At 28.9% G+C, this 15150-nt stretch overlaps 1 protein-coding gene across 1 annotated transcript; it reads right to left on the reverse strand.

Annotated features, from left to right (window-relative positions):
* Positions 1-5089: 5089 nt before the first annotated feature.
* Positions 5090-14800, reverse strand: LOC130452007 (eukaryotic translation initiation factor 4 gamma 2-like). The gene is made up of 7 exons (XM_056791367.1): positions 14663-14800; positions 11342-12119; positions 10432-10737; positions 7685-7870; positions 7352-7620; positions 7118-7289; positions 5090-5435 (listed from the first exon to the last, which is right to left on the reverse strand). The coding sequence occupies exons 2-7, from the start codon at positions 11736-11738 to the stop codon at positions 5110-5112; spliced, it is 1656 nt and encodes a 551-aa protein (XP_056647345.1). The 5' UTR covers positions 11739-12119; positions 14663-14800; the 3' UTR covers positions 5090-5109.
* Positions 14801-15150: the final 350 nt, after the last annotated feature.

Raw genomic sequence — 15150 nt, forward strand, 5'->3', positions numbered from 1 at the left:
CAAAGTACAAAAAAGAGATTTTGAGAAAAATAGTAGATAAAACAAGATACGATGAAATAAGGGATAACATTTAAACAGAAATTAGAATTCAAATACAAAATTAATGACAACGAAGACAATTTAGTCACATCTAGAGAAAAAGTACAAAAAAAGCAAATTCAAAGTACAAAAAGAGATTTTTGAGAAAAATAGTAGATAAAACAAGTTACGATGAAATAAGGGATAACATTTAAACAGAAAATTAGAATTCAAAGCCAAAATTAATGACAACGAAGGACAATTTAGTCACATCTAGAGAAAAAGTACACAAAAACCAAAATTCAAAGTACAAAAAAAGATTTTTGAGAAAAATAGAAGATAAAACAAGTTACGATGAAATAAGGAATAACATTTAAACAGAAAATTAGAATTCAAATACAAAATTAATGACGACTAAGACAATTAGTCACATCTAGAGAAAAAGTACAAAAAAAAGCAAAATTCAAAGTACAAAAAAAGATTTTTGAGAAAAATAGTAGATAAACAAGTTACGATGAAATAAGGAATAACATTTAAACAGAAAATTAGAATTCAAAGCCAAAATTAATGACAACGAAGACAATTTAGTCACATCTAGAGAAAAAGTAACACAAAACCAAATTCAAAGTACAAAAAAAGATTTTTGAGAAAAATAGAAGATAAAACAAGTTACGATGAAATAAGGAATAACATTTAAACAGAAAATTAGAATTCAAATACAAAATTAATGACGACTAAGACAATTTAGTCACATCTAGAGAAAAAGTACAAAAAAAAGCAAAATTCAAGTACAAAAAAAGATTTTTGAGAAAAAATAGTAGATAAAACAAGTTACGATGAAATAAGGAATAACATTTAAACAGAAAATTAGAAATTCAAAGCCAAAATTAATGACAACAAAGACAATTTAGTCACATCTAGAGAAAAAGTAGAAAAAAGCAGAATTCACAGTACAAAAAAGAGATTTTTGAGAAAAATAGACATAAAACAAGATACGATGAAATAAGGAATAACATTTAAACAGAAAATTAGAATTCACATACAAAATTAATGACGACTAAGACAATTTAGTCACATCTAGAGAAAAAGTACACAAAAACCAAAATCAAAGTACAAAAAAAGATTTTTGAGAAAAATAGAAGATAAAACAAGTTACGATGAAATAAGGGATAACATTTAAACAGAAAATTAGAATTCAAATACAAAATTAATGACAACGAAGACAATTTAGTCACATCTAGAGAAAAAGTAGAAAAAAAACCAAAATTCAAAGTACAAAAAAGAGATTTTTGAGAAAAATAGTAGATAAAACAAGATACGATGAAATAAGGGATAACATTTAAACAGAAAATTAGAATTCAAATACAAAATTAATGACAACGAAGACAATTTAGTCACATCTAGAGAAAAAGTACAAAAAAAGCAAAATTCAAAGTACAAAAAAGAGATTTTTGAGAAAAATAGTAGATAAAACAAGTTACGATGAAATAAGGAATAACATTTAAACAGAAAATTAGAATTCAAAGCCAAAATTAATGACAACAAAGACAATTTAGTCACATCTAGAGAAAAAGTACAAAAAAAGCAAAATTCAAAGTACAAAAAAGAGATTTTTGAGAAAAATAGTAGATAAAACAAGTTACGATGAAATAAGGGATAACATTTAAACAGAAAATTAGAATTCAAATACAAAATGAATGACGACTAAGACAATTTAGTCACATCTAGAGAAAAAGTACAAAAAAAGCAGAATTCAAAGTACAAAAAAAGATTTTTGAGAAAAATAGAAGATAAAACAAGTTACGATGAAATAAGGAATAACATTTAAACAGAAAATTAGAATTCAAAGCCAAAATTAATGACAACGAAGACAATTTAGTCACATCTAGAGAAAAAGTAGAAAAAAAAACCAAAATTCAAAGTACAAAAAAGAGATTTTTGAGAAAAATAGTAGATAAAACAAGATACGATGAAATAAGGGATAACATTTAAACAGAAAATTAGAATTCAAATACAAAATTAATGACAACGAAGACAATTTAGTCACATCTAGAGAAAAAGTACAAAAAAAGCAAAATTCAAAGTACAAAAAAGAGATTTTTGAGAAAAATAGTAGATAAAACAAGTTACGATGAAATAAGGGATAACATTTAAACAGAAAATTAGAATTCAAAGCCAAAATTAATGACAACGAAGACAATTTAGTCACATCTAGAGAAAAAGTACACAAAAACCAAAATTCAAAGTACAAAAAAAGATTTTTGAGAAAAATAGAAGATAAAACAAGTTACGATGAAATAAGGAATAACATTTAAACAGAAAATTAGAATTCAAATACAAAATTAATGACGACTAAGACAATTTAGTCACATCTAGAGAAAAAGTACAAAAAAAAGCAAAATTCAAAGTACAAAAAAAGATTTTTGAGAAAAATAGTAGATAAAACAAGTTACGATGAAATAAGGAATAACATTTAAACAGAAAATTAGAATTCAAAGCCAAAATTAATGACAACGAAGACAATTTAGTCACATCTAGAGAAAAAGTACACAAAAACCAAAATTCAAAGTACAAAAAAAGATTTTTGAGAAAAATAGAAGATAAAACAAGTTACGATGAAATAAGGAATAACATTTAAACAGAAAATTAGAATTCAAATACAAAATTAATGACGACTAAGACAATTTAGTCACATCTAGAGAAAAAGTACAAAAAAAAGCAAAATTCAAAGTACAAAAAAAGATTTTTGAGAAAAATAGTAGATAAAACAAGTTACGATGAAATAAGGGATAACATTTAAACAGAAAATTAGAATTCAAATACAAAATTAATGACAACGAAGACAATTTAGTCACATCTAGAGAAAAAGTACAAAAAAAGCAAAATTCAAAGTACAAAAAAGAGATTTTTGAGAAAAATAGTAGATAAAACAAGTTACGATGAAATAAGGGATAACATTTAAACAGAAAATTAGAATTCAAAGCCAAAATTAATGACAACGAAGACAATTTAGTCACATCTAGAGAAAAAGTACACAAAAACCAAAATTCAAAGTACAAAAAAAGATTTTTGAGAAAAATAGAAGATAAAACAAGTTACGATGAAATAAGGAATAACATTTAAACAGAAAATTAGAATTCAAATACAAAATTAATGACGACTAAGACAATTTAGTCACATCTAGAGAAAAAGTACAAAAAAAAGCAAAATTCAAAGTACAAAAAAAGATTTTTGAGAAAAATAGTAGATAAAACAAGTTACGATGAAATAAGGAATAACATTTAAACAGAAAATTAGAATTCAAAGCCAAAATTAATGACAACGAAGACAATTTAGTCACATCTAGAGAAAAAGTACACAAAAACCAAAATTCAAAGTACAAAAAAAGATTTTTGAGAAAAATAGAAGATAAAACAAGTTACGATGAAATAAGGAATAACATTTAAACAGAAAATTAGAATTCAAATACAAAATTAATGACGACTAAGACAATTTAGTCACATCTAGAGAAAAAGTACAAAAAAAAGCAAAATTCAAAGTACAAAAAAAGATTTTTGAGAAAAATAGTAGATAAAACAAGTTACGATGAAATAAGGAATAACATTTAAACAGAAAATTAGAATTCAAAGCCAAAATTAATGACAACAAAGACAATTTAGTCACATCTAGAGAAAAAGTAGAAAAAAAGCAGAATTCACAGTACAAAAAAGAGATTTTTGAGAAAAATAGTACATAAAACAAGATACGATGAAATAAGGAATAACATTTAAACAGAAAATTAGAATTCACATACAAAATTAATGACAACAAAGAAAATTTAGTCACATCTAGAGAAAAAGTACAAAAAAAGCAGAATTCAAAGTACAAAAAAGAGATTTTTGAGAAAAATAGTACATAAAACAAGATACGATGAAATAAGGAATAACATTTAAACAGAAAATTAGAATTCAAATACAAAATTAATGACAACGAAGACAATTTAGTCACATCTAGAGAAAAAGTACAAAAAAAAGCAAAATTCAAAGTACAAAAAAAGATTTTTGAGAAAAATAGTAGATAAAACAAGTTACGATGAAATAAGGAATAACATTTAAACAGAAAATTAGAATTCAAAGCCAAAATTAATGACAACGAAGACAATTTAGTCACATCTAGAGAAAAAGTAGAAAAAAAACCAAAATTCAAAGTACAAAAAAAGATTTTTGAGAAAAATAGTAGATAAAACAAGTTACGATGAAATAAGGAATAACATTTAAACAGTAAATTAGAATTCAAAGCCAAAATTAATGACAACGAAGACAATTTAGTCACATCTAGAGAAAAAGTAGAAAAAAAACCAAAATTCAAAGTACAAAAAAGAGATTTTTGAGAAAAATAGTAGATAAAACAAGATACGATGAAATAAGGGATAACATTTAAACAGAAAATTAGAATTCAAATACAAAATTAATGACAACGAAGACAATTTAGTCACATCTAGAGAAAAAGTACAAAAAAAAGCAAAATTCAAAGTACAAAAAAAGATTTTTGAGAAAAATAGTAGATAAAACAAGTTACGATGAAATAAGGAATAACATTTAAACAGTAAATTAGAATTCAAAGCCCAAATTGAACACAACTAATACGGTTTAGCAGAATAGAAGAAGAAAGATTAATACAGAAGATAAGGAAGCATTAACCACACAACGACAAGAAGTGAAGACCAACGAGGAACCTAACAGAACTAATAATAATATTACAAACAAATTCGCGAAATGGATCCTTAAACCGACCCTGCTTGGCTATTATTAATCTTTAAATTTCGGCGAATGCGCATATTTTTTTATACATTGCGGAATTCGTTTCATCTCAAATTTTTTTATAGCAAGCGATTTATTTACATTATTTCTAAGATCTATTTATTAATTTGTGTCATTTGTTTTTAAACTTTTGAGATATTATTTATTCATATATAAGGAGATTTGTAGTGCAGTTAAGGTCAGTTTATAATAAATAGTCGTAGTGAACAGAACGAATCAGCAAAGTAATCGAAGAATTTAAATAAATTAGTCAAGTATATAGTGTATAAAAGACCGTGTGCATCGTAATTGATTAAATAAATACCTTGCTCTTGTTAAACATCTCCGACAATTCGCTTTTACCTCTCTTCTTGTGTATATTCTGCAATACCAACAAGAATAGCGGATGGTGAGCGCCGTTTTCAGTCAAATTCGCCACATCCGACAGCGGTACCAAATGTTCGCAAATTGCAGTAGCGAATAAAACCGAAGCTGAATTCGTTACTTTCGTTATCTCATTTTCTCGTTCATCCAAAACGTTACACAACGATTTGAATGCGTCTTGTACAGTATTACCGCTTATCAAATTATCTTCTTTCAAATTACTCAGGAATCTGATTAGTTTTTCTTGTTCGACATCTATAAATGAAAAAAAAACGTTAATTTAGTAAATTTCTTTAATTTCTCATATAAAAAAATCTAAAACAAACATAGGACAGACATCTCAGTATATAGAAAATAGACTAAAAGATCATCGATGGGATAAAAATAAATAAAACTGCTTTAAAGAACCACTTAATATAAAAAAAAACATAAATTCAAGGAAAAAAAGACCCAAATAATTATTCCTACTTCGATATTATTTTTATTTCGATATTCGTAACACAGAAAGTAATCGAAACGTCAAATTTTTATCAGTTTTTCAAAAATTATTTAAAAAAATGTGCCTTGTAATAATTTTTATGCTATTGATATAGGACAGACATCTCGGTATATAGAAAATAGACTAAAAGATCATCGATGGGATAAAAATAAATAAAACTGCTTTAAAGAACCACTTAATATAAAAAAAACATAAATTCAAGAAAAAAAAGACCCAAATAATTATTCCTACTTCGATATTATTTTTATTTCGATATTCGTAACACAGAAAGTAATCGAAACGTCAAATTTTTATCAGTTTTTCAAAAATTATTTAAAAAAATGTGCCTTGTAATAATTTTTACACTATTTATATAGGACAGACATCTCAGTATATAGAAAATAGACTAAAAGATCATCGATGGGATAAAAATAAATAAAACTGCTTTAAAGAACCACTTAATATAAAAAAAAACATAAATTCAAGGAAAAAAAGACCCAAATAATTATTCCTACTTCGATATTATTTTTATTTCGATATTCGTAACACAGAAAGTAATCGAAACGTCAAATTTTTATCAGTTTTTCAAAAATTATTTAAAAAAATGTGCCTTGTAATAATTTTTATGCTATTGATATAGGACAGACATCTCGGTATATAGAAAATAGACTAAAAGATCATCGATGGGATAAAAATAAATAAAACTGCTTTAAAGAACCACTTAATATAAAAAAAACATAAATTCAAGAAAAAAAAGACCCAAATAATTATTCCTACTTCGATATTATTTTTATTTCGATATTCGTAACACAGAAAGTAATCGAAACGTCAAATTTTTATCAGTTTTTCAAAAATTATTTAAAAAAATGTGCCTTGTAATAATTTTTACACTATTTATATAGGACAGACATCTCAGTATATAGAAAATAGACTAAAAGATCATCGATGGGATAAAAATAAATAAAACTGCTTCAAAGAACCACGATTTATCAAAAAAAAATTAGTTTTCCTTGTTCAAACTTTGATTTTATTTTGATTTTGACATTCATAATACCGAAAGTAATCGTAACGTCAAGTTTCGATTCAATTTAGTAAATTTCTTCAATTTCTCATATATAAAATCTAAAACAAAACAATAATTCATATATCAAGTGTCTTATACTGATCGTTACACTGACAGACATCTCAGTATATAGAAAATAGACTAAAAGATCATCGATGGGATAAAAATAAATAAAACTGCTTCAACGAACCACGAAATATTGAATAAAATATACAAATTGAAGAAAAAAAGTTACAAATGATAAAAAAAGACCTAAACAATGATTTCTATTTCGATAACCTATGACAAAAGTCAAATTTTTATCTGTTTATCAAAAATTATTGAAAAAAAATAATTTTATAACAAAAGAGACCTGAAATCAAGTCGATTTAGCAATATAACAATATATTTAGTTACCGGATTTTTCTAAAGCAGTCGATAATCCACTCAAGACCATTTCTTTGGCAAATTTATCGGGAACTTTGTGTTCTTTATAAGAATTAATAGCTTGTTTGAGATCTACTTCGCCCTTCCAGAATTCCTCTATCAAAGTATTGAACTTCTTCAACACCTCCTCCTTATTTGGACCCTTAAAAACAATAAATAATCAAAAAATAAATTTTATAGTTTGTTTTTTTGTCAATTTTTTACTTTGTCTTTTTTGGACTGCTTCGGTTTCTCCGCAGGCAATTGTTTTATCGGTAATGGATCTTTGAGTAAAGTCGACGGGGGTTGCTTAGTCGTCGGTTGGGCGAAAGTGGGTTCTAAACTTTTGTTATTATTCATCATATTGTTGTTTTTCAACGAAGAAGCTTTCGTTATCAACATCGAATTAGGTCTCAATTCGACATCCGCCATTTCGTCCTTTCCAACTATCAAATTACTCTTTTTAAAACGCGGCGCTAGTTCCTTGTTAGACTCTAAACCAAAAAAAAAAAGAAAAAAATTACCAACTCATAAATTTATATCACGATATAACCTTACGGTTGAATTGAGAATTGTTCTGGTTGTGCTTGTACTGCCCCCTTTGGTTGTTGTAATTGTAGGCGCCGCTGCGTTGGTTATTGTGTCCTCTGTAACTTCCGTCCCTCTGACTGCCGAATCCGTTGTGGGCCCCGAATGGTGGGGCAGTGGGTATTAGAGACGGGGCAGATGGTGTCAAATTAATACCTGTATGTAATCAAATATTAAAACATAAAGAAATCTTTTTGACATAATAATTTCCCAGGTTTATTGCATTCATCAAGATTATTGATTCCGGATGTCCCTTTAACTTTGAATCACTTTCGAAAGAGTGAATTTTAAAGGAAATTAAATTCACTTCAACAATATTTAATTAATAATCCCACAAAAATAGTGTTAAATCACAAGATCTACCGGATCCGGTTATCGAAACTAGAAAATTAGCAACCGGGAAATAACTCATGTAGTAATCGTAGACCATTTTGTTGAAAATACATTTTGACCACATCAATTTTCATTAGAATAAACTGTTGTTATGACAGTAACTTGATCAGCTTCAATTTCGAAAAGTATGGTACTAAATCCGTTGCGGTTTCTCTTTCAAAAACCACATGCGGATTTTTTTTTAGCCCCAAACATAATAAATACATCATTTTGTTTAAATAATAAAAAAATTTCATCAATTTCTTGCTGTTTAATATAATTAATTCCATCATTTCTTTTTTAGCAAAAATATTAGGTTTCAATTGTAGTTTTAGATTTAATTTTATAACCATAGAAACTATTTTTTTGTGGGTATACACTATGAGGAAGGTTCTTGAACTTCTTGTCCAAAACATAGAACAATTTCTCATACTACTTCACCATTTGAATGGGTTGTTTTTGGACAAGCACTATGCTCAACATCTCCAACTCATTCAGTCTAATTAAATCATTAGTATTGGTAGTAGTTCAAATGAACCAAACAGATATTTCAGGGTATTTCAATTGTATCAAGTTTGGATCCACCTTATGATTCAACAAAATGAATTTGAGGCATACAAAATGATTAAAAAACCCAAAATAACCATTTTAATAATATTTCAAAAAATAGAAATTGAAGAAAAAATGTCAAATAACAAAGTGATTTAATATTTGTTTGAAAGGCTTGTTTTTGGACAAACATTATCCTCAATGTCTCCAAATCATTCAGTCTAGTTAAATTATTAGTATTGGCAGTAGTTCAAATGAACCAAACAGATATTTCAGGGTATTTCTATTGTATCAAGTTTTACTCCACCTAATGATTCATCAAAATTGCTAGTGATTCAGTAAAATGAGGTTGAGGCATACACAAAATGATTAAAGAATCAAAAATCACTGCTTTAATAATATTTGGAAAAGACAGAAATCGAAGAAAAAAATGTCAAATTACAAAGTGGATTAATATTTCTTCGAAAGGCTTGTTTTTGGACAAACATTATCCTCAATGTCTCCAAATCATTCAGTCTAGTTAAATTATTAGTATTGGCAGTAGTTCAAATGAACCAAACAGATATTTCAGGGTATTTCTATTGTATCAAGTTTTACTCCACCTAATGATTCATCAAAATTGCTAGTGATTCAGTAAAATGAGGTTGAGGCATACACAAAATGATTAAAGAATCAAAAATCACTGCTTTAATAATATTTGGAAAAGACAGAAATCGAAGAAAAAATGTCGAATTACAAAGTGGATTAATATTTCTTCGAAAGGCTTGTTTTTGGACAAGCATTATCCTTAATGTCTCCAAATCATTCAGTCTAGTTAAATTATTAGTATTGGCAGTAGTTCAAATGAACCAATCAGATATTTCAGGATATTTCAATTGTATCAAGTTTGAATCCATCTTCCAATACATACAAATTACTAGTGATTCAGTAAAATGAATTTGAGGGATATAAAATGGTTAAAAAACCAAAAATCACTGCTTCAATAATATTTGGAAAAGACAGAAATCGAAGAAAAAATGTCAAATAACAAAGTGGATTAATATTTGTTTGAAAGGCTTGTTTTTGGACAAGCATTATCCTTAATGTCTCCAAATCATTCAGTCTAGTTAAATTATTAGTATTGGCAGTAGTTCAAATGAACCCAACAGATATTTCAATTGTATCAAGTTTGAATCCATCTTCCAATACATATAAATTACTAGTGATTCAGTAAAATGAATTTGAGGGATATAAAATGATTAAAGAATCAAAAATCACTGCTTCAATAATATTTGGAAAAGACAGAAATCGAAGAAAAAATGTCAAATAACAAAGTGGATTAATATTTGTTTGAAATTATCCTTAATGTCTCCAAATCATTCAGTCTAGTTAAATTATTAGTATTGGCAGTAGTTCAAATGAACCAAACAGATATTTCAGGGTATTTCTATTGTATCAAGTTTTAATCCACAAAGTGGATTAATATTTCTTTGAAATATTTGTCAAACTGTCCTCTACTACAAAAATAACAGTAAATTCTAAATCTGGCATCAATTTTGGGAGACTCTTTACATTATTTTTGTAGTTAATATCTCAAATTATTGTAGTATATATATAAAACAAAAAAATTAAGACAGTATATTATTATTTAAAATTAATGACAGTTCCTTAAAATAACTTATAACCAAAATGATATTAAAATAATATTGAAAACTGCATAATATAAAAACCTTTGCACTATTTCGATTTCCATTCCTAATTTGATAAAAAAAAATCAAAATGAATCAAAAAGGTCTCAAAAATCGTTTTCAACTTACCCATAAGCATGTCATCGAGACCAGACCTGGTCTTCATCGGATGACGGAATAAATCTGGTATATTTGGTCTATCTTGGTCTCTATCGTGGTTACGGTCTCTTCTAAAACCGACAGGACGATCGTCCTCCGCTGGTTTAATGTGATTTATAGGCATAGGACCTTCAACAATGACTGCCTTTCGCGGCACCCATCCATTGTCTCTTAAATCGATCACGTCTTTCAACATGAATCTGATTCTCGGTTGTAAATCTTGACTTTCGGCCAACATTTTCATTCTTTCAAAGTATTGGTTCATGAGGTTTTTACCTATGGGTATAAAGGGGCATAAAAATGTTATATTAGAACCTCAATAAAACGAGGGGATCAATAATTAACTTATAGAAGCTTTTTATATAGCGAAACAACAGACATTAAGAAAAGGATTTCAGAATAATTTGAAAGATTGAAGAGGAGCCCTAAGAAAAGAAACACAGATATCTGTCATACGATCCTAATAGAACTGGAATGAAAATAGAAACAAAAAAAATGTATTCAAATACCTTGAAGCAATTCCGGAATGCGTTTCAGGAGTAGGGGAGAGATTCCTGCTATTGGATGGGGATTGACAAAGATGCCATAGATTGAAGTTTCAAATAACCTGGAACTAATCATTTCTGATCCTCCGGAATTGCTGCATTTAGTATCATGCACTCTTCGCCAGTTATTGAGACCATCGAAGAAAATGTGGACAAAGAGGATGGACACTTAGATTTAATATTCCTTTACCAAAAAATGTTTCACCAAAAGAAGAATATAATAGCAAGCAGAAGGAAGAGGAAAAAAAATAAAGCACCAAACAAGGAAACTATGTAGTTAGTAGCGATGCATTTAGATATAAATCAATTATAATGACAATTTGAATAATACAAACCCTTGTTGGTGTCCAAGATGCGGCCGCAGGTCCGCAAAATTTGACAGAGGCATTCGAGGTCCTCGGAAAAATCGTCGCCACGTCTAACCAATAACTCTTTGATGCAAAGGTGTAATATATTTTCCGATAGTATTTCCAATTTTCCCAATTCGCCGATGAACTTGATGTTGCCGAGCATTTTCCTTTTGGCGATCTGCCTTCTCTCTTCCTCCTCTTCGGAATTCGCCCCGCCAAAACCGGCTCCGTACGAAGCGCCATTGTTTTCGAGGGCTGCCGCTCGGTTTTCGAATTCAAGTTTACACTTATTAAGTAAGAGAACTCTGAAGGTGGTGGGTTGATTGGGGGATTCGAAATTAGGTGCCTCTTCTGACAGTCGTTTGCACAACTGCGCATACATAGACGAGTATTTCGGTTCGTCGAGGGCCTTCTCGAATATGAGAAAGATGACACCCCTCAAGATAACATTCGATTGTAGTTCTATACGCAACAAATCATCGCTCAGCTTCTTAAACTTCTCTGGTGTGAGTTTATTGAGAATGCCGCGGACTTTGCGGAACACCAGGTCGTTACGTGATTCTGGCGTAAGGGCATCTTGATGTCTCAGTGTAGAAGGTGGGACCCAGCGTCGCTTGGTGGAAGGAGCGTTGTCCTTCACCGAAACACGAGCTTGTGGCCCCGTCTGCCTGGGGCTCTCCGTTGTGGTGGATAAACTTGCTCTCAGTTGAATTACTCCTTTTCTCTGCACACTCTATATTTCCCCTATATCCAGTTCTCTATGCTGGAACAAAGTTTTATTATTTTTCTATTTTATTTTTACAGTAAATTATCAAAATAAAGCTTCTATTTTCTTTTACAAAACGACAAAATTATTATTTGCACAAATTTCACACGTTTCAACTCATTTAAACAGAAATTGAACAAACAAAAGGCCCGAAATTTTTCGAACGAACCTCGTACATCAAAAACTGTATGGACAGTATCATTTATTCTATACAGTAAATTCGCTTGGGACTAATACCTTATCAAAATCACTTAGTCGAATTATCTAAACACAAAAATTTTAATACCAAAAAGCTTTATGCTTCGGAACAGCTTCTAATCTGATTATGGTCGACACAATAATAAAGAAAACAATTCGATTTTTTGGCGACTCAAAGTTGACCAGAAATTACTACTACCGCTTGAAGAATATAAGAAAGATGCTTTTCGGAGCTGTCCAGTATAATCTCACTCAGAGCAGTATATACAAGACCTACTCGACAGGTAGATGTGGCTCATGAACACAGAGAGACCGTTCGCAAACACTCCTTTCTTTGAAAAAGTATCTTTTCCATTCATCGGAATATTTCTAATGCTTCAGACATCAGTTGCACGGATTATTCTGGTGCGTTGTCAGTCTTATTGGGATTAAGCAAACTCTATTTTATAAATTGGAAGGCTCCGAAGAAATAATGTTAGGGGTCAATAACAGTAGTTTATTATCCACGGTTTTCAAGTGCCGATATAGTTACTGAAGTTTTTGTATCTAGGTAAATTAAATCTACCGAGACTTTTATTCAGGATAATTTGAGAGTGTCAAAAAGTATCGTTATATATCAATGAAACCCAAGAAGAATTCAAAGGGTATCGTAAAAAAAACCTATCAAGTACTATTGAATTATTATATTGGTCCATAAAATGCACTGCAATTTGATAGCTAATAATAAAATTTAATAACAAATATACAGATATATTGATAAAAGTAAAATTCAATAAAAACTTTGGTATGTAACATTAAATACTAATTGTATTATTAATCATTTGTTACGTAACCTGGAAGGTTATTTCCTTCATAACTGAATATAATTGCTTCTCCTTTGAGATCTGCAACCACCTTCAGAAAATAGTGTGAATAACAAAAATAATTGCACTACGATTTCAAGGTGAAAATGTAATTTAAAAAATTAACCTTTTGAGTCAAACTACCAGCTGTTTCTATCATATTGTATCTTACTTATGTAATTTATTCATACAACTAACTACTAAACTAAATAATTATTGGCAACGTTGGAAACGCCATGCATGACACTACAAAATGGCGTTTTTACATCTAGTAGGAAAACACTCATTTTCAATAACTAATTTCTCAAAACCTATTTATCTCCGCAATTTGAAATTTCATACATAGACTCATCATTTCAAGGACTATTTGCCATAAAAATATCCAATTGGACGATCCATAACCTAAGTTATAAACAGTAACCCTTTTTGATCGTATTCTTTTGAATCTAAATTGATCTATATTTAATTTGATTCCAGAGACAGGACAATATATATTAGAGATACTGCTGTGTCTAGTATTCTGCTTTGAAACATATGTCTCCTCTTCCATTTACATTAAGTAAATTGCATATTTGGTATCAGCAAATTTCGTCATTTAATACAATCAACAACGTAATTAAAATTTGGAAACAATTCTAATTATTAATTGCTAAATTATGAAAATCTGTATGAGATTTTTGATAAAATACTAAGTTTGATCACTTGCTGTAATTTTGATATATTTTGGAACATCAATACTAAGTAGAATAATTCAAAAAGTTAAATTCATATAGCCACCATATTATAGTAATTACAAATAAAGTTGATATATCTGTGTTGTCTTTGTTATAAAAAGTTTTTTATAGACGCAAATCGATATGTTTCAAACATTTTTGTACATTCCGGGAATGTCTACAGGTGAGACGGGTACGATTCGGCTGATGAACAAAGGCATACATCCCAGGGTCACCGACCGTGGATTGACCGTAAGTTTAAAATCAACACTACAGACGTACACCTATCTAGTCAAGGTCCTTACAATGCCAAGCAATTTATGACCTGAAGTTAGAGGAAAAACACTTTGTTTTTCGAATTGCCCACTTATGTTGTAGATGACGTCTACGACATTTTAACCACAAATTTCAAACTGTATAGAACTTTAATAAAGAGTTTTATCAAATCAACGTTCAGTAATTTCGATTAGGTTAATGTATAATTTATCTAAGAGAATCAGGAAGCGATTATAAACTATTTATTTGAACAAGCTGACATGTTTATCTGACAAAAACCCAAACAATATCTCGAAAAACTACTTAAAATTATCGTAATTCGTGGATAAACGCAATTCAAACAATCACTTGTGGAACTAATTCTTGATCAAATAAAAAAATTAGCAGAAACTATTATTTTCAGAGAATAGACATGACGCATAATGGGCAATGTAAAAAATGCATGGTACAAATCTTCTAGAACGGTTTAGAACAAATCTAATAACTAAAATGAATATATCGAATCACTTACCCCAAGAAGTTAAGTTGTTGCGAGTATAAAAAAAACTTATTAATAATGAGAGTGCTCCGATAAGATTGTTGCAATTTTTTTAGAAAAAGTAACTTACTCGCTGTTGTTTGTAAAGGGCACTGACAGCGACAGCAAGACGTGAACGATCGTTGAAAATTGGGAAGGTCGTGTAACATCGGAGAACTCGGCTAGTCGTTGAATGTCTAATCATTGATTTTTAGAATAATATATTTACAATTTTAATAAATTTAAAATAGAATTAACACATTTCTTGATGCTAAATAAAATTGTTTTCAAGGGATTTAAATAATTATTTCTCGATAAAGTTTTTCATTAAAACTGACATTTTTATACCAACATAAAAATGACAAAATTACTATCATACATTTCCGGAATTGGTAGATCGAAATTTTATTATATTCAGTTTTGTATAATTAAAATTAGTTGAAACGCGTAAATTAAATTGTAATTTTGAAAAATTTGATATT

The sequence above is a fragment of the Diorhabda sublineata genome, unplaced genomic scaffold, assembly GCF_026230105.1.
Source record: "Diorhabda sublineata isolate icDioSubl1.1 unplaced genomic scaffold, icDioSubl1.1 Dsub_104, whole genome shotgun sequence".
NCBI classification, from domain to species: Eukaryota; Metazoa; Arthropoda; class Insecta; order Coleoptera; family Chrysomelidae; genus Diorhabda; species Diorhabda sublineata.

What these genes read in the sequence shown, in the direction of transcription:
- LOC130452007 (XM_056791367.1), bottom strand. Translation starts at nt 11,738, where the DNA reads ATGTATGCGCAGTTGTGCAAACGACTGTCAGAAGAGGCACCTAATTTC. An exon ending in CATCTTGGACACCAACAAGG is followed by an intron (nt 10,738 to 11,341) that starts GTTTGTATTATT and finishes TTATACCCATAG; the next exon opens with GTAAAAACCTCATGAACCAA. An exon ending in GAACAATTCTCAATTCAACC is followed by an intron (nt 7,621 to 7,684) that starts GTAAGGTTATAT and finishes TTTTTGGTTTAG; the next exon opens with AGTCTAACAAGGAACTAGCG.